The sequence below is a fragment of the Alligator mississippiensis genome, chromosome 9 (genome assembly GCF_030867095.1).
Source record: "Alligator mississippiensis isolate rAllMis1 chromosome 9, rAllMis1, whole genome shotgun sequence".
NCBI classification, from domain to species: Eukaryota; Metazoa; Chordata; order Crocodylia; family Alligatoridae; genus Alligator; species Alligator mississippiensis.
Window position 1 is genome coordinate 67,619,890 of NC_081832.1, and position 26,405 is coordinate 67,646,294.

Here is a 26,405-nt window from a genome sequence, read left to right on the forward strand (position 1 = left end):
GGTAACAAGGCAACATAGATTTTCGTCCATGCTAGGAATACACAAAGGGTTCCCACAGGGTTTGTAGTCTGGTTGCCAGCATGTGTTGAAATCTGTGCTACCCTATTTTTCACTAGTACGGTGCAGAAAGCAATACCAGTACTGAAACAGCCCTGAAACAGAAGTCCGTTCTTGACGGAAGAATAAAAAGGCTGGATCCCAGAGATCAGACCTCATTAGTATATCGTTAAAACTGACAGAGGCATTGCCCAAGTAAAAACTTCAGGATTTGGCCTATAAAGCTGTAAACCTATACAAGTTTTGGTGTTGAATCATCAAACAGAAACCACCCCCCGACATTACTCAATGGGAACTGAGTGGCTGCCACATGCTGGGATGCATGTTAGACGTCATCCAGCTTGCAAAGCACATTTAAAACAAAATTCAGATATTTGAAATTCAAGAGTGCTACTATTTTTTCCACCTTTGTGCGGACAAACAGAACAACCCATGGTACTGCTATCAGTTAGGTCAGAAAAAAGAGCAACAAACATCCGTTACGAAGACTGATAAGAAACACTGATGCTTTCCAGACTCCACAAACCCAAAATGTTGGACTTAGACCTTGAATTTGACATGAGGTACAAGAGAAGCTATAAACATTTGTACAAGGGGAGCTTTTGACTTGGCCTAGGGAAAAGCAAACATGAGTAGAGTAAGTACCAAGAATAAAGGATAGTTCAAAGAAAATCAAATAGCACACCAGGATCTGATTTTCAAGAACAGCCTGTAAAATTGTGTCTTTTCACGGATGAATGAGTTTAGTTGAGAACTGACCTCCTCCTGGATAAAAAAGGCCCCCATAATAGCATTTTGCCCTGATTTTAGGTGCTGCATGCTGCATCAAAGCTTCGTCTACAGAACAGATGACCCAACAGCAAACATAACAGCACTCAGTCCTCACTAGTGTTTTCTTATAGGCTACTAATACTAGCACCGAAAAAGGTCACAGAAATATGAGGATCAGTTTAGCCAAAGAGCATAACTTTTTACCACAGTATGAAAAGATTACACTGGTTGATTTCACTTTAAGAATTGTTTGAAATATAGTAATCAGATCAAGAACCAGTATATACTTTACTTGTCTGAGAGCTGTCCTGATACAAAAGATCCGACTAGCACGCCCACAAAAAACAAGGAGGTAGTTAAAGGAGCTTTCCAGTCATCATCGCACACCAGATTCCACTGCAAAAGAAGAGGGCAAGACTTAGCATTAAAGCATTATTGACAAAACACTTAAGATTTTTTCCATTCTAAATTAACCCAAAGTAATCCAAATGTTTGGGCAGCAAATAATTACAGTGTATGTTCTGAAAGAAATAAACCCTTCTCAGAAGAAGAGAACAGTCAACCTGTTTCGGGGAAAAGAGGCAAATTGCAGGGTCCGATTCCCGAATCTCCGTCTGCAGCGGAGTCTGAATTCCATGTTATTTGGAGAAATTGAGACACCCACAATATGCAAGCCCTGCGTCATATGCAATCTTCCTCCAAAGCTGATGCCTTTGAACAGATATAAAGTAAATTGCAAAATAACCTTTCCTCATGGTTTGTAACAACTCCCCTAAAGGCAATGGAAACACCCAATTAAGGTAAATGAGTGTAATTGCACTAATTCTGACACGAGTTAGATCATGCCCTAACTTACTACATTATCCTCCGCTTGTGTGTGCAGTAAACCTCCCATTAGAGCTCTGGATTTCCAACTTGGGACAAGATGCAGACAAATGTAATGCAAATATGACATATGTTACTGCAGTCTCCCTCCAAACTCTATAAAATGAAGACTTGTGGGCAGAAAAAAGGTGTATAAAAATGACCTAAAGGTTAAAAAATATGCTCTACAAACTCCACCAAGGAATTAGATTTTTTAATTCCCTTTGTAGAAATGCAAATTCACATACTTTACTGAACATCTTTTTCCCTCCTTTTATTTTTCTCCAATTTAAAAAAAAAGCCTCAACAGTAAGTAAAGGTCTGCGATAGCTTTCAACTGCTCATGTAACTCAGAGGAGTTAGTACAGACATTCCTGAAACAATACAGCATCAAGCACTTGAAATCTATATTTAAAAAAGAGTAATTGCGAAGCTGAAAGACCGGTCTCATTTGTTTTACCTGAATACTTTCACAATGAACATTTGGTTTTCAAGCTATACAAAACAAAGACAATAGGGAAGTCAAGTCTTGTGTACATCCCTGTTATACCAACAGCACAGGAACAGTTACAAAATCCAGCCCTTCTGAACAGGGGGCATTGATCGTTAATTGCTTTAACAAGGGACCACTGAGTTCAGGAGGCGGGGAGCTTTGACAAGGTGGCCTCACAGGAGACTGAGCTTGAAACTGGAAGCCAGAAAGTCTCATGCTCTAGTTCTGGCCGTGCAACTGAGTATGGCCAAAATCTACTCATCCAATGGTCCCCCCAACCTTGATGCAGGTGTCCAGGAGGGAACTGCACAAGACACGGGCAATATCTGGGAAAACCCAGCAACTAAGAAAAAGGTAACCTTGTTACCTTAGCATAATCACCCTTACTGTGCACATTTGAAACCACAAAAAAAAAAAAAGAAAAAAAAAAGTTTTTCCTGGCAATACTCACCTTCCAATAACTACAATCATTTTGCTATTGTCCTGCTTGCACCACCTACTAGTTGTTCCTTGATTTTGCCTGGCATTAGCATAAGGTTAACTGGCTTTTCCACCTACCTTTATCAAACATTGGTGAAGGATTAGCTCCCCCCCAGCCCATCATTAGTCTAGAACTTCTGCAGTCTTCTATGATTTCTTAAAAATTAACATTAATGGTTCAAATTTCCTTGGGTACTTCTTTAACTGCCCTCCAACCCTTTTGTGGTTTGGTACAAAAAACAAACCAAAAACCACCAAACCTAAATTCAAGTAGTCCTGTTCTGTGGACTTCAAAATGCTTAACTTCAGAATATGAAATGTTGTATACTCCTTAAAAACTGAACAGTGCATTTCTATCTATATACAGAACAGTTATGTTAACAAATAGTGCTGCCTTTCCTGTGCTGTTAAAGTCATGGTTTGGAAAATACAGGTATGAAGCTCTATTAATATCAACTGTAGTGGGCCCTTGAAGAGTTCCTGTTTTAATTTGGTAGGCCTTAAAAAATGTAAAATAAGAAGGATGGAAACCTGCCCCCCCTGCTTAGTATAATTCCACAGCAAAAAATATAAGCCATTCTTGATTATCTAGTATTAGGCTCAAAATAATTTTCCAAAACAGGTTGATGGGATTCCCTTCAATAAACGTATATTTTGGACTAAAACAATGGATTAGACTATTGCCACAGGCGATGTCTGATGTCAAAGACCTTGGTTGGGGCAAGCTAGTTTACACAGATTAGTGATTTTGATACAAACTGTTCCAAAATCTTCCCGCAGTCAAATTCCACTGTTTATCTTCACTTAGTGTTCTGCCCTGTTATGACTGATGAAAAATAAACTCTATTATCTTAACAAGAAAGCAATACATGGCTAATCGCTGAATTCACTCTAGTTTAGAATTTATTATACCTACCCTACAAACAAGAAAAAGAAAGTTGTACGACCTTTTGGGAAATTTTAGCAAAGCACATTTAGCACTTTGGAAATATGCAGCAAGTGATCATCATCAAAACTTACATAACTGACTGTTTTCACTGGCTATCTATCAAATCACACATTGTACTTGACCACCGGCTAATATGCTAATATCATCATATAACGTATAGTGAACAGTATTCCCAACAGGAACACTGTAATAATAAATACCTTATCCTTTGCTCATCCCACCCTCTGCAGTAACTAATGGTATTAGGCATTGATTTACACATATTAACATGGGACAAAGATCCAACTGGCCGAAGAGTAAGTCATGTATAATGTCACTAGATATGGGACAAGATAGGTTTTTGGTGCTAGCTTTTACTGGATCAACTGCATAGTTGGATGAAATGCAAGACATGCTTTTAGACACAACATGCTCTCACTGGGCATTGTTTAAGGTATTAAGGTTTAAACCTTATCTTTTTACTAAGTCACAGCTTCTCTTCCTAGGTTGTAGTTATTACTTAAAATTCAGTCAGCCCTAGTTGCCAGAGTCAGCAACAGCTTCAAGATCTGAATGAAGCAGCACAAGGAATGTATTGGGAAGCCAAAGGTCACAATAAAAGAGAAAACCTACATACTAATCTGTTACACAACTCACTTGGAAAGCCAGTGCCTCCCTGCCTTAATTAGATATGAGAAGGAACAGCTATAGGTACCTGTACAGGGTGGCCAAGGTCAAAGGACCACATGGGAAACCTGGGAATGGATGGCAGGTCATCTGAATCTTCACCCTTCCCTAGGCCTTTATTCGTCTTAGTCTTCAGCTACACTTACAAGTTGCACTGGCCTACCTCTGTTGGCCAGAGGCACAATTCCTCCATCTGGTCCACACCAACACAGCTATACCAGCAAAGGCCCTAGTGTAGACACAATTATACCAGCAAAGGTCTTCTGCCATTTAAACTGTGCCAGAAAAAGAGCTCCCTTAGGATATTGCTGGTATAGCATTATTGGCATAGCTGTACCAGCAAGCCCACTCAAGGGTACACAAGGACTGACCACTAGTTCATGACGACCCCCTGCAATTTGTATGCCAGGAACAAGTGGGGGAACACTAAATGGTTAGGGCCTCCTGCAGAAAACAACAGGTCCTTTTGCTTGCAGCACAAAGTATGTTCCTCTGCAAAAAAAGTGAAACCAGCTCTAAAACTAAAAACATTGTAAAAAATTTACTTATTATTTCATGAACTCTGAACCCTTTAATTCAGAGTATTATAAAGGAATGTTATATTTAAATAGTTACATTCCCAGTAGCTGTAAGAAGTGTTAAGTTGTTAAACTGGCTAGATTGGTATTTTCTCATCATATTCCCCGTAAATAGTTTATACAGCACCTTACAACCACAAGGAAAGCCTGCTGCAAGCTCTGTACAAAGTTCATGGCAGTGAAACGAAGTCACCGCAGAGATAAAACATTACAACTATGTTATCTGCAGAACCAAGCCAGACAACAACACTGGAAATAATGAAGACTATGATACCAAAGCAAACTGCAAGGAATTCAAGTAGACAGCAAGTGCTACCTTCCGTTGAAAAAAACAGCCAAGACAGCAAGGCTAACTAACCTCTCTAATGTTCATGGCAAGTGCTATGAGACCTATAGTTGCATTCAGTGGTCAAGGCTGTTTCACCCACTGCATCACCAAAATCCCAATTAACTCAGAGGGAAGACGAAATAGCAAACCCATCATTTAACAGACTTGCAGTTTAATTTTACTACAAAAATCTGCAGTATTTCAATGTGTTGTAAAATCTGTGTCATGAATCCAGCACGTTTCCTATGTGGAGAAGAGGATTTTGCTATAAAGTATCACTGGTTGCAGAGTACACTTTACCATCACTGTATTTGCTTGGAAAGTTACAGAAGTAACTGCAGGGCCAAGGATCTGTAATTTATTACCCCGCATGGAGCAGTTGCGTTTCTCAGATTACGAAGAGCTCCCCCACTGCAGCAGCACTACTCTGACATTAATGACGGCTTCATTTCCTTAATAGTAATACTACAACATTAAAACAAAGATAGAGCATGACAAATATCAAATACTTCCCCTAGAGGCTTATTTAGTTACATCCCTGTTTATATATGGAAGCTCTTTCTGAATCCTGTAGTTTAGCGTATTTTTTCTGCTTTCTAAGATTACAAGGGACAAATGTATAATTGTTTAAAAAAAAACAACAAAACCCACCCCAACAGGGGGGATTAAAACTCATTCATATGTTCAAAGCTTCCTTTTTAAAATTAAACTGAGAATAATCATCTTGTTTCCTAGTTTGGGTGGATTTTATTCTCCGTTCTTCTTTCCTACCCTGTAGATGGAGACAAGACCTTCAAATGCTCTGTCATTCTCACTATTCAGTAGTTGTGACTTTGAATTTATTTCTGCCCTTATTTACTCTGCATCTTTTGGAGTAACCCACGTGCTGTATAAAATTCATGAATGTTGCTGGCCCTTGGAGAATGATCACATGTCCATGATACTATTTTATTTACATTTATTAAGAGACATTGGTCGTTTTATTGTATTATACTAAATTATCCAAAACTACATTTATTATCCACACATATAGAAACATGTTGCCTTTCTTTTATTTTTCTAATCCTTCTCTTGCAGTTGTATTAAGATATTGTGAGTCTTTTTATCTCTATAGGTGATTTGGGGAACGAGAAGGTTTACAATTTAAATCAAAAAAATATTTTAAACAACCAAAGATGTCAGGGCTTTTGGGAAAAGGCATGGTGGAGGCAGAAGGGTGGACAATGATATCAGATAAGAGGGTGAAGTAGCCATTGCGTTCTTTAAAAACCAAAGATATTTTTAGTGAGGCTAACGGAAACATTTGTTCTATAAATATATCATATCAGTCACGTTAAAATTAAAGCTGTTTTCATTTTAACTGTGACAATAAAGAAATGCTTTCCTGCTGTTTGCAAATATAATGCCACTTCACGTTGTCAAGAAAACTCTTTCAAATGCAGCTGTCAAGAAAGTGCTTCTGTAACAGTGGCATTGTAGGCCTCTTAGACTAGGGACAGAAGTTCCACACAAACCAGTTTAAGTGATCAGAAACTGATTTAAACCTGTAACAGAACAGAATCTCAGTGCACATAAACCAGTTTCAGTAGTATCAGACTGAACTAATTTGGGTCAGACTATTTTAAGAAACTTCTATCCTAGACCCCTTCCTGGTTCGACTTAAATCAGAGTCCCACCGCATGCTTTCCAGCCCTGGGCTGGTCTGTGCGGTCTGCTCCAGCAGAGGAATGTTGGGGGGGCAGAAGGCAGAGAGATACAAAGACTGTCATTCTCCCCCCCACCAAGCAAACCCCAGCTGGGGTCCAGGGCTGGGGGGGAGGGGTTAAATCCCCCTTCCCCTGAGTACAGAGCTGCCCTGCCCTGCTAAACTTACTGAAAATTACTGCTGGCTGCAGGTGCAGCTGTAGATGACAAATCCCAGAGGCACCTGGAAGCAGGAAGAAGAAGTGATGAGCAACCCTGCAGAGTCCTGCTTCTGTGATGCTGGACTGCAAATCCCTGAGACCTTGGGGGCAGCAGGAGGAGGAAGTACCAGAGAGCAATGCTCTAGTGCTCCTGGGCCGCCCCTCCACCACTTATGGCCTGAGCCACTGCAGGCATGTGGCTGCAGTTCCTGTATCAAAGGTTTGCAGCTTAGACTAACCTGCAAAGACTGAATCGATTCAGCCTTGGTTTTTTTTTTTTACTGTATTTAGCCTTAAAGATATCAAGATCTAAACTAAAAAGAGATTATAGTAAAAAGGAAGTCTTAATTCCAAGCTAGTCATTTCAGTTTGTGACTTGAAAAGCAAGCTGGATTTGTTTCTTTTTCTGACTAGATCAATGATAAAGATCCCATAATCAGAACTAAACCTTTTTTCATAATTGTGCTAGGTCTACAAGAGAAACAGGAATGAAAAGCATCTAGCATTTAGCTTAGCCAGAACAAATGACATTGTACATGGAGAGCAGATAGATGAATTACAAAAGCTGGAGGAAATGCAATACGAAATACAAAAGAAGAAAAAAATACAATAAGAATCCTGACAGGACTTCTACTAGGTCACCATTTGAATACAAATGAAGCAGTCAGCAAAAGTTGTGCTTGGCTGAGACAGCTTTAATTTGAGCTTCAGCCACTAATTCTGTGTTTATAAAAATGTAGTGCTTTGGAGATGAGTGAATCTAAGCTATTTACAAAAAGAACTGAACCCTGAACTTGAGAACGTGGCAGTTTTGTCCACGGTTCATCTAGGCCAAGAGTCCGTAGCCATCAGCCCATGGAGATATTTAATCTGCCCTGCAGGCATGAGACCACAGCAACATTCGCCAACTGTGGGGCCCTTGATGACTCTGAAACTCATGCTAAGCTTGGGCCTACTCACAAAAGTTAAAATACAGAATAATAATGCTAACTGCATACTGCAAGAGGATGCGAGTTCATGGCTAGGCCATCTAAGGTGGAATAATGAAGCATCTCTTCCAGCTTATCTTGCTATATTCAGAATGATTTCAGGCAGACTCTTAGTTGTCTGTTGCGTAACCATATGAAATGTCTATCCTTGATTAATTAGTATGGTAGATATTTCTTTTGCAACTAACTTGCATTTATGTGCAGGAACAGACATTCCCCATATGTAATAGATGTCTCCTCCTGATTTAGTATGTTGTTCCTGGCTGTTAATTGGTTTCTTGATGCGTTTCAAAATGGATAACCTCTTGTTACTGAAGAAGGTAACTCATTCAAATTAGAAATTTCTGATAACCAGTGATGAGCAGGTTTTTCCTGTCAATTACTGCTTGGGACTCTCTCTTGATTTATGCAACTAAAAGAATGCTTTGAAGATGACGAACTAAGGGTATAAAAAGGCAGTAAAACAGCAAACAGCACGCACGCTTCAAGAGTGAGAAATCTCTCTGACACCAGTTCCTGATGCGCCCGACTTACCTGAGAAGTTGAAGAGAAACAGACTGCCTCTTCGTCGCCTGTTTGGTGAGGAATCATCACTGTATAGCTAATTACTGGACTTTGATTTGGTTTGGGCTCACTTGACTTGATTTTAAATACTTGTAGTAAATAAAGCCTTTCTGTCACTCATCAAACGAGGTGTCATGTCAATCCCTGGGCTAGTCTGGAATCCTAGGTTTTTATTTGCTAACAGCCCTTTCTCTATGAAACGGTGACTAGTTTCTAGCATCCACTCACCTCTGAACCAGATTGGATCAATCTGGACTGCAGCCATAAAATGTTGCTCACTGCTGATCTAGGCCAATGGTTTTCAACCTTTTTAGACTCAAGGCACCCTTTAGTAGACCTGCAGTATTCCTTGGAAAATGTTAGTGCTTAGTTTTCACTCTACTGCCTATAGAAAACTAATAGAGCAGTTTTTCTGTTGCAAAGAACTCAGAAAGACACAGCTGTGGATTTCTGTTTGAAATCTCTGGCCATGTCCAGGCAAGCAGAAAAGTGTGTTTCCCTGGGGACAAGTAGCAGCAGCGCACCTTGTGCCACTGCTACCTGTCCTTGGGGAATGCCTGTGCCACATGACAGGTTACTCTGGGCGGGGTATGGGAGGCTGGGGATAGCATCCCCGCACCAGCCTTACGTAGGGTCCTAGGTAGGGCTGTGTGAAGCTTCGGTCCCCGATTCAATTCTGCAGAGATTTGGCAGCCGAATGTCTGAATCGATTAGGACAGATCGGCGATTTGGATGTAGATACAGCTTTAAATGTTTTTTCTACATACCTCTAGGTAGCATAGGCTCCGAAAACTGCGGTGCTGGGATAGATGCAGCGTCCCACAGAATCGTGGGGGGCTCCCCAGCGCGCTTGGCAGCAGACCCAGAAATGGACCAGAAGCACTTCTGGTCCACTGGGGAGTGTGCGGGGGGTCCCCTCGAACCCTTCTGGCTTAGCGACTGGCGCTTCTTGGGTCTGGGGGGGCACCCAGGGTACCCCTGCGACCTATTGCCATGCTGCGGGTTGTGGGGGGGCCCACCAGCGCACTCCCTGGCAGACCCAGAAGTGGACCGAAAGTATTTCCGGGTTCGCTGCCAATCACACTGGAGAGCGCCCCCATGCTCCTGTGGGATGCTACATGCACCCCAGCACCACAGCAATCATGAGCCACACCTGATACCTAAAAGTATGTAGAAAAAACTTTTCAAGCTGTGCCTGTGTCCGAATCGCTGATTCACTGAATCAGCACTGAATCTTCAGATTTGGATTCAGGCGAATCAAGTCGGGGACAGTGATCCAAATCAATGGATCGAATCACTGTCCCCGATCTGGGCCAAATCTGAATTGAATAGGGCCCGTTTTGCACAGCCCAAGTCCTGGAGGTCTCTGGGAGCTGCAGCCATGTCTCTCCTGTAGCAGAGCCTGGTCAGCAGCTGGAGCATGGCTCCTGCCAGCCAGGCTCTGGTTTTGGGCAGTATGCATTGCTGCCATGTGTGTTGCTCCATGTTTTTTCAGTGTTATTTCACCATCCCCATATCCCTTCAGGTGTCTGCCAAAAGCCATTTTTCAGACCTCATTGCATATGGGCTCTACATAGTTACAGGTATCTGCCCATGCACACTGATTTCAGAGATCAGGGCCTTGACTATACACTTTATGGCAGTGGTTGTCAACCTTGCTAGACTCCATAACTCTTCCAAATTTAGCAGTACCCCATTTCAAAAAACTAATTCCACTCATTTTTTGGCTATGGAAAAGAATTGAGCAACTCTTCTGTGGCAAAGAACTCAAAAGACCACAACAACAGGTCAGAATGTTTTTGACATTCTGGATTCCTGTTTGAAATCTTTGGGTTTATCTTGTAAACAATGTGTAGGTGTTTGCACACCTAACACTGCTAATATTGTGCATCACCCATAAAAGGATCTGACAGACTCCCAAGCTGCTCTGGCATCCTGGTTGAGAACTGCTGTTTTATGTGCAGAGACAGTTTCTTTGCATATACATCTCTGCAGAGCCCAGCACAAGAAGGCATCAACACTGTTAAGAACCTCTGGATCATAGGGGTGCACTGATAAAGATTTTTTGGGCTGATACCGATGGCCAATTATTAGCAAGCCATATTGGCTGATACCAATCTGATTGCCAATATGCAGCCCGGCAGCTTGGAGAGCAGTCCGGCTAGTAAGTTTGTTGCGGGGAAAGGGGCATAGGGAGAGAAGTGGCATGGGGGGGGCAGAGATTGAAGCCCCTGTGGTGAGGGAGGGAATGGGGCCAGGGCAGGGTCCGGTGCTGCTCAGCCAGGGTGGGACAAAGCGCAGGGCAGGGCATGCCCCCCATGCCCCTTCCCTCCCAACAGACTTACCAGCCGGATGCTGCTCTGCAAGCTGCTGGGCTGGCCATGTGCATGTTGTGGCTCCAGGTATGCACACAGCATTTACTGGCAATACCATATCAGCCAATAAAAGGCAACTGCCGATAATGTCAATTTTCCTTTTATCAGTGCTGATATGTTATGGACCAATGTAGTATTGCTGTACCTCTACTGGATAATACTGCAATTCCAATAATAATACATAAAACAGAGCGGTTGGTTTAGGATTAACTTTCCTTTGTAAAGTCTAACAAACAATACTTACATTTTGTTAGAGAGAGAGAAAAGCGTAAACGCCCAGGTATGTAAACGCATATCTCACCATGTTAAAGAATAACTGTAACAGCTTAAAATTTAAGCTTTTGCCAAGGAAAATGTTACAAGATCCTCTAAGTGTAAGGATAAACACAAGTATAATAATAATAATAAATAAGAATAGCAAACTAAACTGAGGGATGGATAAATTTGTAAGACTGCTGCATTATCCAAAGCCAAAGTTACCTCTTTTGTATTCCTTCTTTCCAGTCTCTTTTGTTATTATGTGTTATTTGTTATTTTTATATTAGATTTATATCTCCCCCTATCCAGAAAAGCTCAGTACAGCTTACAACAACAGACAAACAATCCACAAGATAAGAAACAAAACTCCACAGTCAGGTGTAAGGGGACAAATCAGAAGATAAAGGTTACCATTTATACCTCCCCAGAGGTCCTTTCTCTGACAACAGAACCTTTCATTGAACCAGCCAACTTCTTTGGGGGGGGGGGGGGGGGGGATAAACTCAGGGTTATTCTACTCCCACTTACAGGTGAACCACTCCACTGATACCACAAATAACATTTGAGGAAGGACTTAATTATTGCACTTAAGTGCCTTGCATCTTTTTGATTGCTGTTGTAAACATTTGCTGTCAGAGAAAGACTGAAGAATGACATAAATGGCAATGCTCTACATGGCACCTGGTTTTCTTTATCCCTCTCCACACAGGTGTTTGAAAGGAGTCATAAATATAAAAAGCAGTCTATGGCTCCATAAAAGCATTAAGCAGACCAGTCCGATTCAAAAACACAACGCTGGGATTAATTGATGCTTCTGGGTACTTAAATAAGAAAGAAGTGAAGGGTGTTCTAGGCTTCTTTTTGCCCCCTACAGATATACATATATGCTTTCACTGGAGAATCATAGACAATGAGGGTCAGAAGGGACCTCAGGTCATCTAGTCCAACCCCCTGCTCAAAGCAAGAGGGTAACCTGCATAAAACACAGGATTTTTCTTCTAGAAGTCAGCTAAGGCTAAATCTAGGCTAAAGGTCCTCACAACTGCTTTGATGAATCAGACAGACTTGGCCAAACACAAGATTAGTGAATCATGAAAACAGTGGGAGAGAGCCAACAGATTAAACAAGTTTAACATTGAAAACCCGAAAGTATGTGAAAGGCCACAGCTCTTGCAAAACTCACGCAGAAGCATAAATGGCCACGATGCATAAAATAAGGGTTGCTGGCTATCGTTAACTCTCAGAAGCATAGGGACCAGAAAAGATTTAAACAAAATATTTGCCAGACACTATAAATGGGTGTGTAAAATTATATACCTCTCACTGAAGCAGCTCCCACTATGTTTAAGGGCGGGTCACCAGACTTTATTTTTCTGAAAGTTTATAATTCAACCATTTTAATTCAGAATTGGACTGAAGCTCATTACACAATTTCTTAGCCAGGAGGCAAATTAGCGGGTGAAATCATATCTAATCCAATTAGCATGAAAAATTCAGTACTGAAACAACCCAATGATATAAGAACTGGAACGATTTGATAACTGTTCAATCATTTGCTACAACCAGGCCTTAGGCCTTTCAGCATTCAGGAACAACAAACACTCTTGACCAATGTTCAGAGAGGTTTGCAAAGCAGTACTGCAAAAGCAATTTAAGTGACACCCCTATGCTGGAAGGAGGGAGAGGACAAAACTTCACTCAAGTCAGTTAACAAACAAGCAAACAAACAATTCCTAGTAAAGTCAAGTGCAGTTCTCAACAAACAAAGTTTTTCCCTGTGTGCACTGGCCAATATAACAGTGTCACCTGGAACACTTCCCTACCCCCAGATCTGTTCCTAAAAACATTTCTGGGCTGCGTTCAAGTTGTTATGGCAGCAGTCCTGTGCACTAAGCCTATGAATACTGAATGGTGGGGGGGAGGCTGCACTCTCCATTTTAATGAACTGCTACAGACACAGAAAACCAAGGCACAGAGGCTGGAACAGCATGTTTTAGTTATACACACCTGTTGCAGAGCAAACTCCAATAAAAATGCAGGTGTAGTATCAGCCTGCTGTTTTAAAGAGATTTCAAATCTATAGCGTCCCCTTATATTTATCCCTCTGCACTTTAGTCTTGTATCTCATACATTATGTAAGGTCATTCACCACTGAAAGCTCCTAACGTGCTAACAATACTGATGAGCTTCAGGCTTTTTTGATTACCTTAACTGGACCTTTAATTACTTAATGAATACAGTGGAGCAGATTATAATCTTGACAAGGTCATAGCAATGATGAGGCAGAATAAAAATAGGATTTGCAGCTCTGCCACTGATTGGTTTGAGGTTCCTTGGAAAACAGTCCTGTTAAATGGGCCTCTGAAAATGTAGCAGTCCTCTGTATACAGCACCGCAGCCTGCACCAGTACAGATCAGAAGGAAAAAGATCTCCGGCTCTAAAGAGATATAAGAAACATTTTGGCACCGTAACATAAATCCAAAACACCATTCTGGATTTAACTTAGAGCCTTTCTATCTTCAGGTTGTTTATACAGATGACTGATGCTTCCTATCAGTGAAGAACTTGGTACAATATTAATATATGCACGGTGTATTTAGAAATGCATAAACATTTAGAAGAGTCACTGCGCACGTGGAACAGAGACGCTTAGAACTATACACACTACTCCCCCCCGGTCAAAATTCATCTTGGGCCTTAATTTAAGACATAATCTGGGCGTGTCTCCACGGGACAATTAACGCCCATTGCACTAATTCTACTGTGCATTAGCATGGCTGGCAAAAACTGCGCTAATGCGCAGTATATTAGTCCAATACGCATTACACGTCACAAAAAAAATTAGTTTGTGCTAATGTGCAGTGGCACTGATTACGGCACATTGTTAATACCTGTTATTACAGCACCTAATTATGGCACATGAATGAATGTAGACCCACCCTCTGGATGCCAACTTTAGACCTAGGACACTTATAGGGTGAAAAACTCCAAGCCACTGAAATATGCTTACAGCAAGAGACTGACCCTTCTTTAGGTACAGCAGTACTGCGTGCTCTCCTGCAAAGAAACACCATGCTTCTGCTTTTGCAGAAGTTCTCAAGGGGAGAAAGGTCATGAGCTCTTGACAGAGGAATTTACATAGATGCTGAGAAAGGCAAGCAACTTTCACTCTCTCACAGTTCCTGCCTCAGAGCTGCTTTGCTAGTAGTGGGTGTTTAATCAGACCCGAAGCTGTGTGCTGACAGAAGAAGTTTAACTGAACTGTACTTTGGGTGGAGAAGGGTTTGCTGGCGACATGACTTTTGTTTTTGCAGCCTGCCTTCAGTGATAGCGCTTCCAGTGCTGATCTTTAGTCTAACAAACCCTCGTCCTGCTGCATCTGAATTTTCATCCTGCGCACCGCTGTCACCCAACACAAGCTCTCCACTCTCCAGCACGTGCTTGTGACCCTGTAAAATGCTTTGTGAACTATCAAATATTTGTGTGCCACTTTATAAAGGGCAGGGGCAGGCTCCACCACCAGGGCCAGAGGCAGGCTGGTTTTCAAGCTTAAAGAAACCAACCCTTCAATCAAGGAAACTTAAGGCTCTGCTACATGTTCAAACTAAAGCTGGACCGGCACCACCTCTAGTCCTTACACATCATCAAGCACTTATAGCAGGTTGACTCTTTTTATAGCCGGACAGTCATTTTTACTGTGGGATAACTACTCGGCACATGTGGCTGGTCTAAACTTATTGCGCGATTCACCTATCAACCGCGTAGCATGCAGCAGGGGCTGGAGTCGCTCCACCTGCAGAGCCCGCAGGGGCAGGCAGCCCCCAAAAGGCAATGCCTTCGGCTCCCGGAGAAGCAAGCCGGACAACGGCTGGCCGCACGCAGGTGTCCTAAGTCCATGCATTGGGGGCCGACTCAGGCGACGGTGCCGGTACCCTGCTGTGAGCGCTGGCCAGGGAGCAGGAGCACCATGGCCGCTCCCGGGTCAGCGAGACCCAGTCCCCATCACTGACTGGGCCACCTGCCCCCCCCCCACTGAGGTGACACCACTTGCCCGTGTCCAAGTCGGTGGCTCTCACCCCTTTTTATACCAGGACCCACTGGTAAAAAACATGGACCTCGCGCACCCAGCGCCGGACAGGAGTGGTTTCCCGCGTTTTCCTCCTGGAGAGCATCCTTGTCTCAGGTGCGTTCCCCACCTCAGCCCCACCGCCTCGGGGCCGCACCTGCGTGACGATGGTGTGGTGGTAGACGTCCCGGCTGTACTCCCAGCCGTCCAGGCAGCGCTCCTGCGGCAGGCGGGCCAGGTCCACGTCGGTGCCGGGCCGCAGCCCCTGCGCCGAGAAGTTGGCCAGCTCGGCCAGGCGGTAGCGGCGGCAGCGGCTGGGCACGTCGCGGCCGCCGCGCTGCTCGCGGGGGAGGCTGGCGTCGGCCCAGGCACTGCTCAGGTTGGCGCCGGGCGGCAGCGCGCAGCGGTGCTCGGGCACGCCGGCCAGGAAGACGATGGAGATGCCGCTGAAGCCGTTGGGGACGATGCTGGCGCTGAGCAGGAAGAAGACGAGGCGCTGGAACGGGCCCCACTCGCCCAGGAAGGCGCTCAGCTCCTCGTAGTCCCGCATAGCCCCGCAGCGCCCGGCCCGGCTCGGCTCGGCACGGCTCGGCTCGCCCCGGCTTTCCGGGGCCGGGCCTGGCGGGCAGGCGGGGCCTGCGCACGCCCGGCCCGCGGCGGCAGGTGGCGGCCCCGAGGCGGCGGCTGTCTCCGCCTCTTGGGCGGGGGCGGCCGCCCCGGCACGGCCCGCGGCGTGGAGCAACACCTCAGCCCGGCACCTCCTCGCCATCCCCGGCTCCCGGCACCGGTCCCTGCGCCCGGGCAGCTCGCAGCGACGTGCGGAGCCCCGGGCAGCGCGGGGTCCTCGGCCCGGCCGGGCGGCGCTGCCAGCGGGAGCGGGGCCGGGCCGCCATCGGGCCGGGCCTGCACGGGCAGCGCTGCGCCTGCTGGCCGACAGCCCACGCGCACCCCCACCCGCCAACCAACCCGCCACACCCCCACAAACCCCTACACCCAACCCGCCCACCAACCCGACACCCAGACCCACAAACTCAACACACCCCTACAAACCCCACCCCCACAACCCCTACACCACCCCCATAAACCGGACACACCCCTAGCAACCCCCCCCCAATCCAACACCCCCCCAAGCCCCAACACCCACCTCCACAAACCCCACACCCACCCCCACAAACATAGCAGATGCGTAGCAGGTGCACACGGGTGCATGTGCACACCCTGCAAAAAGCAGCACCAACACTGCCAGCGATGCCTTCAGGCGGTCGCTGCTGACACCAGCCGTGTCTGCGGGCGGTCTGCAATCACCGCTGGCCACTGCTGACGGCATCTGTAGGTGGTTGCTGACTGCCAGTCAGCACTCGCCACCCTCTCCTCCCCCACCGCTGACAGCACTGCGGTGGCCTGCAAGAGCTTGCTACTCACCACGCCATGTTCCCGCCACCGACAGCACCACTGCCACCTGTGGGAGCTCGCCGTGCCCCGTCAGCCCCCATGGGCATGCAGCATTCATGCCCACAAACGTGACGCTTACCCCCACAAACCCCACCCATCCTGCAGGCTCCCCACTCACCAGCTGTTCAGTTGCATGCCACTGCGCTTGGTGCCTCCACGTGGGGCTCTCGGCTGGAGTGTCGGGAGCCTCCTGGAGCTGGAGGCCCAGACCCACCCTTGTTAAATTAGGCAAAATTATGAACGGTTATGCATTTTATGCACAAAACTGCACAAGCGCACAATTGCATAATTCTTCCAGGGAATAATAACTAGAGGCCTGGTGAGCAGGGGCAGGACTAGGTGCTGTAGCTGTGAGTTGCCATTAGAGGGCTGGGGAGCCAGGACAGGCATCTACCCCTGCTCTAGGGGGGGGGGTGTGAGAAGTCCTGGGATACTGGAGCACTTCAGTTTGGGCCCCTCATCTGTGGGGAGTGGCTACATCTTAATGAAACAGGAGCTGGGTAGGGATCAGCTGTCCCAGGGCCCAAGATGAACTCCTGTCAAGCAGCTTAAACATTCATTCCCAGAGTTCTGGCTTATGGGCATTCAAGGTTTACAGTTTGCTGTTCAGGGACTTGAGGATAGTTAAAAGCAGACAAATGCATAGACTTTATAAGGTTTCAATTCAAAACACAATTGCTCTTTTCTGTAGCTACCACAGTAATAAACACACCTTCATGCATTTTCCTTCCTCGGTGTCCTATCATTTTTTAAGCATTCTTCAGGCATAGGGCAGAATCTTCTAAGGAAAGGCGGAGTTGCCTAGTGGATAAAGCAGTGGCCTGGGACTGGGAAGGCACTGGCTCTAATCTAGTCTACTGGGTGACTTTGGTCAAACCACTTTATCCTTCTGTGACTCATTTCCCCCACCTATAAAATGGAAACAGAAGTGCTTTGGCAAAGTGCTTTTGAGGCCTACTAACAAAGTATTACAGCAAAATTAGAGATTAATTTTATTATTGAGTCCAACTTTCCTCCTCTTGTCCCAACATGGAGTATACATACATGCCATACACGTGAACTCTAAAGGTTGGTGTCTTTTCATTATGTAAAGAAGTAATTATGCTTCTCGCCAGCAAGTTTACCGAATCCTCTTCCTTTTCCCCTCTTCCATTCTCCTCTGTCAGATGAAGACTCCCTGGTCAGGTGATCGGTAATCCCCCCACTTCACACAGCCCCCGTGTGCCAGAGCCAATCTTCTTGCTTTGGCCTTTTGTAGCAGTGAGGGGCCAACCTTTTTGGCAGATATGCCACAGATTAAGCCACATGCCTTCCCCTAAGGGCTACTCTGATCCCTTTCCCCCGTCTGATCTGCTCCTCTGCTTTAAATTCCCTGTGCTGCTTGGTGTCTGCCCCCGGTCTGCTGCATACCACACACACAGGCTTGTCCGTGCCATTTGTGGTGGTTGTGCTTCAGGTCGGCCTCCCTCCCCCCGCTTTAACATACCATTGCACTAGCCATGGGGACCCAAGTGCTTGTGAGTCTCCAGAGTCTGCTCTCCCAACCCACACCTAGCTACATGGTGCACACCAGTCCAGCCAGTGTGTGTTCCCCGCCCTAGGAAAGCAACTAAGGAGCTTAGGAATTAACCAGGTAAACTAAGGGCCTTGTTATGCAATAATTTTGGGCAGCTCCTGGAGCTCTAAACCCCTGGACTCCTGCCTGCCTCTGCTCTAAACTGAACACAGCAGTCTGGTAGGAACTCTACCAAAAGATGTGACAACTCTGGTTTGGGATGTCTATAAAACAGAGTTGTGCAAGACTATTACTGTACATCTCCACTGAAATACGCTATCATGGACCAAAAAGAAACAAAATACATAAATAAAAAGAAATGCTGACATGTTGCATAATTGCCCGTCAAGGCCTCTCATTTATAGTAGCTAGGAACAAAAGGTGGTGCATTCCTAGGCTTGCAAGCTAATGAAAAAAACACAAAAAGCTTGTGCTTTGTAATGATGATTTTGTTTAAAATATTTGGAGTAACCAGATACTTCTACTTGGAGCCAGCAGCAAGTTCATTCATATAACCACCCCTTACCACTCCCCACCCCCCAAACTCCCCAGAACAAGACATGTTCAGATATTTGATGCCATTAAGTTTTAATGTTACAGATTTATGACATATATAAGTATGAGCCAACATAAAAACCACGACATAAAAACAAAACATCCCACAAATGTTTAGAAACATCCCACAAATGTCTAGATGTGCATCTTGACAAGCAACATAATAAGATACCTTGTCTTGCAAGTCCAAATGAAAAATGAAAAACAGCCTTTGAAAAGCCAAGTATACTGAAGTAGGAAATTTAGGAAATTCTTAGCTTGGGGAATATTTGCACACTCAATTACCACAGGGAGACAAGGTTGCTGTGTAAACTGAAAGTCTAGAATTATTGTCTTGAAATTCCACTATGAGATAAGCATTTGACCCCCTCCAAATGGATCAATGCCGGTAATGACCTGGAGTGCTGACACCCATAGTAAACCCCCTCAAAAACAGCGCTTTACTGGAAGAGGAATTGCATCAGGTTGACCTGGCTCCCCAGCATCTGTATAGCTTGCACAGTTCTGTGGTGCTTTTATTTTATGCTCACTAGATACAAGCACCAAGAAGCCCTGCCAAAGTGCCTGAGCTATACAGACACTGGGCGAGTGGGGTCAAAATGATATGATTCCTCTTCTGGGCATGGGCTACGCTCAGAGCTGGGGCATGCCAAGCTGGAAGTAAAGCACCGTTTTTTTTTCCATGTCTGTAAGCACCCCTTTTGTGCCCAGGTTGAAACTCAGTGTCTTCAAAATGGCTTTAAGATTAGCAAAAGGGTATCTGTGCCTAAACTAACTAGCTTGCAGGTTCAGGGCCTTATGATCCAGTTATCTCAAAAGAGCACTGTCAAGATTATGTAAAAAAATAAAAACCAACCCTTAATCTTGGCAGTTCTCTCATTCAGGAGAGCTCACCTTAGAACTCCACTTATTGTTTTTGCATACTTAATTCCTGCTAAACATACTTTAAATGACTCCCTGAGACTTCCTGTTCACAAAGTGCTAATATGCAAGAGGCTTCACTCTTCATTTATGACGCACAGAAAAAATAGGTTATTTCATAAATCAGTGCAAGTATTTATCACAATAAACAACATAACAAGTGGAAATGTGGCAGTTGCCACTTATAACTTAACAGTTGCAGTATGTCGTGTCAGATCCCACTGGGGACAGAAAACTATAGATACAGCAGGGTACATACAAAATCAGAGCAATACATGAAAAATAATGAAACTCCCTCTGAAATCAGTGGGCATGGTACAGCTAATGCTCTTCCCTTCCCAATTCCTTCCCAACTCCCAAGCACTGCTTTACAAGGATATCCAACCCATAAATGTACATTAAGTCCCATCTTGTAATGTTTCTTCAAGGATTTATAAGGCAGCTACACTGGACAGGCAGATGGCCTATCATGAAAGTTGCAGTGAAAAGTTGAACCAACTCACTGAGAATAAATTAAAGCTTGCCAGCAGCATTTTAGACCCATGCAATTCTCTTAGGTTACAACATTTTAACTAAGAAATAATAATAAATATGCCAGTTGCTTAAGCTTCCTTGCAACCCTTGAACCTGACACAAAATCATGATCTTTGGACTGCACTTTTGTGGGCATCAATGACAGATTTACTGGCAGTGGAATAACATTTCCCTTGCAAATGCTCTATCCAATGAGACAATCACATTCCTCCTGTTTGTTAATTTGGCTTGGACACAGCTCTGAAGTCTATTATATAACACTGTTTTACTGGAAAGTCCCCTCCTGTTAAAAATTTAAAAACATTCTAATAAAACAAAAAAGCCTATTAGAACTTGAGACACTTACCTAGCTGTGGTAAGTGTATCAGTACCCACAAGCCAGAAAATGAACCGATTCAAAATGGGGCATTAAAAACATTAATAATAGAAAAGGAAAAATTAACCTTTTTATTATCCTTCAAAAGTAGAAGATTATAAAAAGATTTCAGTAGGATCTAGAAATATCCAAAGTCTATGATCACACAAAACATCAACTTTTTATACAAAATATTTTCATAAAAACATGGCCATGATACACTGAGCTAAATCCCCACATCTGATGTAAACAAGCCCATCCCATGCTAATATACAATTAAAGTAATTGAAAGAATCTAAATACTGAGGTTTTTTTAAAAAGAAAAAATGTAATTCATTTTACATCTTTAAATATGATCGTATTATTCAAGAAAATTCTGTTTGCAAAGATGAACATTGTGGCAAGTATCATAAGATATGGCTTGTCTCATACTACATCATCATTATGGCACTAGTGTTTATAGAAAAGCAACTTGATTTTCAAAAGTTGGAGACTGAAGCTGTAACACTTAATTCATTTTTTTTTTTAACAACGAATACTAAAACCAGATGGAGCCTTTATAAAAAGGATATATAAAATGCCTAAGATCATTCAGAAGCAAGAGAATACATATTATATTTAAAAATTACAACTATTTTCTTTTCATAATAAAAAGTGGTTTATTTGCAGCAGACCAAATTTCTTCTGCAAGTGGGAATGACATACCAGAAGTTGATTAGCTATATACTGGGCTGCTTTTTCAGAAAGGCTGTGCTTCTACAATCCTGAGGAACACTATATAGGATGGAATTTGAAAGCTTATAGCATTTCCAGGGAAATAAGGAAACAGCTTTATAGTGTCCTGCACTGCAGACAATAATTTGGCTACTCATCTATGTTTGTGTTAACTTTTTAAATATCCATTTACAGTATAAGGATTTTGCAAAAGAAACTCCAGCTTTATTAGTGCTTTTTTTTTTTTTTTGGAACATTAAACCATTTTTAACATTAAACATTAAACCTTTTTTGGGAAATTAACTATGGTTCCAGATTAACCCTCATAAAAATTTCACTATAAGTGAAATTTTATCTCCAGTGCAGAATGTAGGATTCTGGGGAGGTAAGATTCTTGTGGGGACTCTTCACACTGGGGTGAATTTTTCTAAATACACTAGGTACAACATGGTACAGCAAAAGTTCTGTTATCTGGTACCCAAGGGAAATAGGAGGTGCCGGATAACCTAAATGCTGGTTACCGGAGAGACGTCTTTGCCTGCCTCCCACCGTGTCCAGTGCATCAGTGTGCTGGGGGACAGCACCGTGTCGCCCCTCCCCTGCACATCCTAGAGAGAACAATCCCTTCCAGACACATTGGATTACATGTAAACTTCATTAGTTTAAATCAATAAATTCGCCATGGGACTTTCGGTTTCAATTTCCTGTGTTGACCAGCATGCTGGTTAATAGAGCATGCTGGTTAATGAAGTGCCAGATAACACGGGTTTTACTGTATATATTTAAAAGTGGAACTGAGGAACTGAAACTTTCTTCTAAAAAAAGAACATACTAAGAATTGGCTATACTCATTCACCAGTGAAAAGACACACCTTGAGCTTAAAATTACAACTACAGTTCTTTTTAATAAAAAGCAATTTATCTGCAAAGGTCTACATTTCTTTTGCAAGTGGGGATAACGGATTGGGAAGCTGTGTTCTTTATCTTGATCACTGGCCTGCTTACTCTAGGCCTATATAAGCAAATTGATTTTGATAAGAGATTTAAATAAGGTTGATTTTGCTCTGCACAGCAGGGTTGGACTGGAGGGTCCCTTCTATTTTTCTATGATTCAAGGGGTCACTTGGTCTCTCTGAAAAAGCATCAGCTTTTGGAAGTGTTGGTTGTAGCCATGTTGTGCTAAGGACAGAGGCAGACAAGGTTCTTTGGGTAAATGTGATATCTTTTATTAGACCAAGTAAATAGTTGGAAAAATTATTCTTTGCAAGCTTTTGGGCACAAAGACCTTCTTCATGAATAGAGAGACTCTCTCTGTGCCTGAAGAAGGGTGTGTGTGTGTGTGCGCGTGCGTGCGTGCGTGCACGCTTGCAAAGAACACTTTTTCCAAGATATCAGCTTTTGGGGGAATTCATAATACTGTCCAGTGAACAAAATCTAAAAGAGGTTCCAACCATCTTACTTTAAAATGTACTTGTTGTAATTCAAAGGGCACACGTGTGCTTTGCTAGGAACGTCAGCTGGAGTTTAGCCACAGACTTCAAATGAGGCTAGGATCTGTCCCGTAAAATACTTATGTACCCTTCAAAGGAGTCAGAAGACAGGCACGCAGTTCCCATTTGATCAGTAAATTTGCATAGTTGGGAAAATACCCACGTTATTTGGTCTTGTAATTCACCCTTAAGCAGCTTTTGAATCCAAGATTCATGGAGTCAGTGTTGTCATTGTTCTTAATGCTCATGAGTGTCCCGATTTTCAAAAGTGTACCACACTTGCAGCTCCCAACGTCTCAATGAAGATTGCAGTTGTTTGAAACCTCTGAAAATCAGGACACTCATGACTCTTTCTCAGGAATCCAATGAAAGTAGATGGCATCTACATAGCTAAAAAATGTATTTGGTGCAATAGCACCATGGTTTGTAGGGTCATAATTATAGAGCTCCTATAGTGTTAATTACGATTTTTTTTCCCAGTAGGAAATTCATTTGGAGACATCCTTGGTGTTTTTCAGATCTCATGGATATGCACAGCCTTAATCACGACAGGATGATCAATCTCATGGTTTTCTTGAGCTTCTTTTATATTCTTCATGTTGCTGTTTCGCTGTCTGGTTTTGAAACTGAAAGTGAACAAAATTCAAGAGCTACAGACTGCTTCAGAGAAACTGCCGAACACTCCCCCCTCCCAAAATGAAATACTAAAACATTGGGGTTTCATCACCTTTTCTCCCCCCAATATCCACCTTGCATCCAGGACTCTCTTTCTTCATGAGGAGGAAAGAGAAGATTCGCCACTCAAAACCATGTTATAATTACAATGCAAATATGTGCAGTCACTTCAAGCGTAAGCCACAATACATAGACAACAATGATCATAAAATGTGACCTGTCTCTTCAAAGACAGGTGCCTTGTTTCATAACAGAACTCTTCACTCAACACTGCTGGTACTGCTGAGCATGGGACTAATTATCAGCATGCCATTGGAATGTTAGCAGTTGCCAGAACAGACAGTGCCTGGCTCAGGGGCAACTCTGCACATGTATTATAATCCAAATAGGCACAATGTTGAGGCAGGTTAATAATCAGGTTCAACGTTCTCACTGAACAGCAATTCTATTGTTGAAAACTCTTAATTGCAAATCATTATTATTTTAAAAGGTAATTATAACAAACATTAGAGCCAGCTGTAGATTGGGCATACAGCATCTGTTTATGCATGTGCATGAGCATGCCTCCATAATATTTCAGTAAATATGTTTCTTAAGGGTGACTCAAATAATCCAGACCAGTGTAGCAAGAGTGCTCTGGGTAGTGCTTACAGCTATATGAAGAGAGCAGGGGAGAAATCTGTGCAAGACTGTAGCATTAATAGATTATAACACTAACTGGACACATCTACACATTCATTAACGTGCAGTGGCTATTGTACATTTAATTTAGTACTTGTATAGTCAAGTACTAAATAAATGCGCAGTAACCAGAGTTACTGAGCAGTAGCACCAGCAAACGCCTTTTTAGTGACACTATTGTCACTTCCTGGACAATGACCCGCACATCACGACGAGGGACATGCTCAGCTGGGATGGGCTTCACCTGTCCCCCCAAAGGTAAGCGTGTGTTTTCTACTAGGTTGGCGGATTTCCTCCGGCGGGCTTTAAACTAGGCTCGTCAGGGGGAGGGGAGCATGAGGACAGGGGAAGCTGTGGACCACCAAACCATGTGGCACCCACAAGGACAGCCCAGCCTGAAGGAGAACGTTGGAAACCTGAAAGCCATGGGGAGACCAGCACTACAGAACAGGTAAGAAACAAGAAGGTAAGAAATAAGGGGCCCCTTGGGACTCGGAGCGGGGGGGCAGCAAAGGCACCAGTCGCAGGGCTCAAGTGCCTATATACTAATGCTAGGAGCATGGGGAACAAGCAGGATGAACTAGCGCTCCTGCTTGCACTAAACACCTATGACTTAGTGGGGCTAACAGAGACCTGGTGGGATTCATCCCATGACTGGGCGGTACATATTGAGGGTTATAGACTGTACAGAAAGGACAGGTTGGGGAAGAAAGGGGGGGGGGGGTTGCACTTTATGTCAGCGAGCAATATACATCAACCCTCATCAAGACAGAATCCGAGGTTGAGGAAGTAGAAGGATTGTGGGTTAGGCTACATGGGGGGCAAGGAGAAAGGGATTTGGTGGTAGGGGTCTGCTACAGACCCCCACACCAAGGGGAAGAAATAGATGCGGGGCTCCTGAGGCAACTCTCGGAGACCATAAAAGCTAAAGAGGCGGTAGTCATGGGGGACCTAAACTACCCGGACATCTGCTGGGAGACGCAGACAGCAAGGTCCCATCGCTCATGCAGGTTTCTAACCTGTGTACAGGACCTCCACCTGACACAGGACGTGCATGGTCCCACTAGGGGGAATGCCATACTGGATCTGGTATTGGCAACGGGGGATGACATGATAGGGGACCTCCAGATCGGTAGCCATTTGGGAGACAGTGACCACCTAATAATAGAATTCAACATAAGACGTCGAGTGGGTAAGGTAACTAGTAGGGTGAAAGTGCTAGACTTTAGGAAAGCTGATCTCAATGCACTCAGGCGATTAGTCAAGGACGCACTGCAGAGTAGGAGTTTTGAAGGGATGGGAGCCCAAGAAGGGTGGCTGTGCCTTAAGGAAACGATCCTTCGGGCACAAAGCAAGACGATCCCCGAGCGAGGCAAAAGAGGGAAAGGGGCCAGGAGGCTTCCATGGCTGACCAGAGAAATCCAGGGCAGCCTAAGGGCCAAAAGGGGAGCACGTAAAAAGTGGAAACAGGGTGAGATCACTAAAGATGAATATACCTCCTCTGCTCGTGCTTGTAGGGAGGCAGTTAGGCGGGCCAAAGCTACCATGGAGCTGAGGATGGCAACCCAAGTAAAAGACAACAAGAAATTGTTTTTTAGATATATTGGGAGTAAAAGGAAGGCCCAGGGAGGAATAGGACCGCTGCTAAATGGCAGAAACAATTGGTGACAGACAGGGGGGACAAGGCTGAACTCCTCAACGAGTTCTTTGCCTCAGTGTTCCTAAGCGAGGGGCACGACAAGTCTCTCACTGGGGTTGTAGAGAGGCAGCAGCAAGGTGCCAGACTTCCATACGTAGATCTTGAGGTGGTGCAGAGCCACTTGGAAGAACTGGATGCCTTTAAGTCGGCAGGCCCAGATGAGCTCCATCTGAGGGTGCTGAAGGCACTGGCCGACATCATTGCAGAGCCACTGGCAGGAATATTCGAACGCTCGTGGCGCACAGGCCAAGTCCCAGAGGATTGGAAAAGGGCTAACGTGGTCCCCATTTTCAAAAAGGGGAGGAAGGAGGACCCGGGCAACTATAGGCCAGTCAGTCTCACCTCCATCCTTGGTAAAGTCTTTGAAAAAATTATCAAGGCTCACATTTGTGAGAGCCCGGCAGGGCAAATTATGCTGAGGGGAAACCAGC

General features: G+C 44.2%; 2 protein-coding genes across 2 annotated transcripts in view; both read right to left on the reverse strand.

Annotated features, from left to right (window-relative positions):
• Nucleotides 1–15,984, reverse strand: part of LOC102562856 (organic cation/carnitine transporter 2) — a 43,427-nt gene extending 27,443 nt beyond the window's left edge. The window contains exons 1-2 of the mRNA XM_059712850.1: nt 15,501–15,984; nt 1,121–1,224 (exon numbers count right to left, since the gene is read on the reverse strand). Of these exons, the coding sequence (XP_059568833.1) occupies nt 1,121–1,224; nt 15,501–15,893 (497 nt within the window). The 5' untranslated portion in view covers nt 15,894–15,984. The remainder of the gene's footprint in view (nt 1–1,120; nt 1,225–15,500) is intronic.
• A 2,937-nt stretch (nt 15,985–18,921) lies between these two features.
• The window catches only part of SLC22A4 (solute carrier family 22 member 4), a 54,453-nt gene continuing 46,969 nt past the window's right edge, over nt 18,922–26,405 (reverse strand). The window contains exon 10 of the mRNA XM_006261136.4: nt 18,922–23,545. Coding sequence (XP_006261198.1) covers nt 23,434–23,545 — 112 coding nt within the window. The 3' untranslated portion in view covers nt 18,922–23,433. The remainder of the gene's footprint in view (nt 23,546–26,405) is intronic.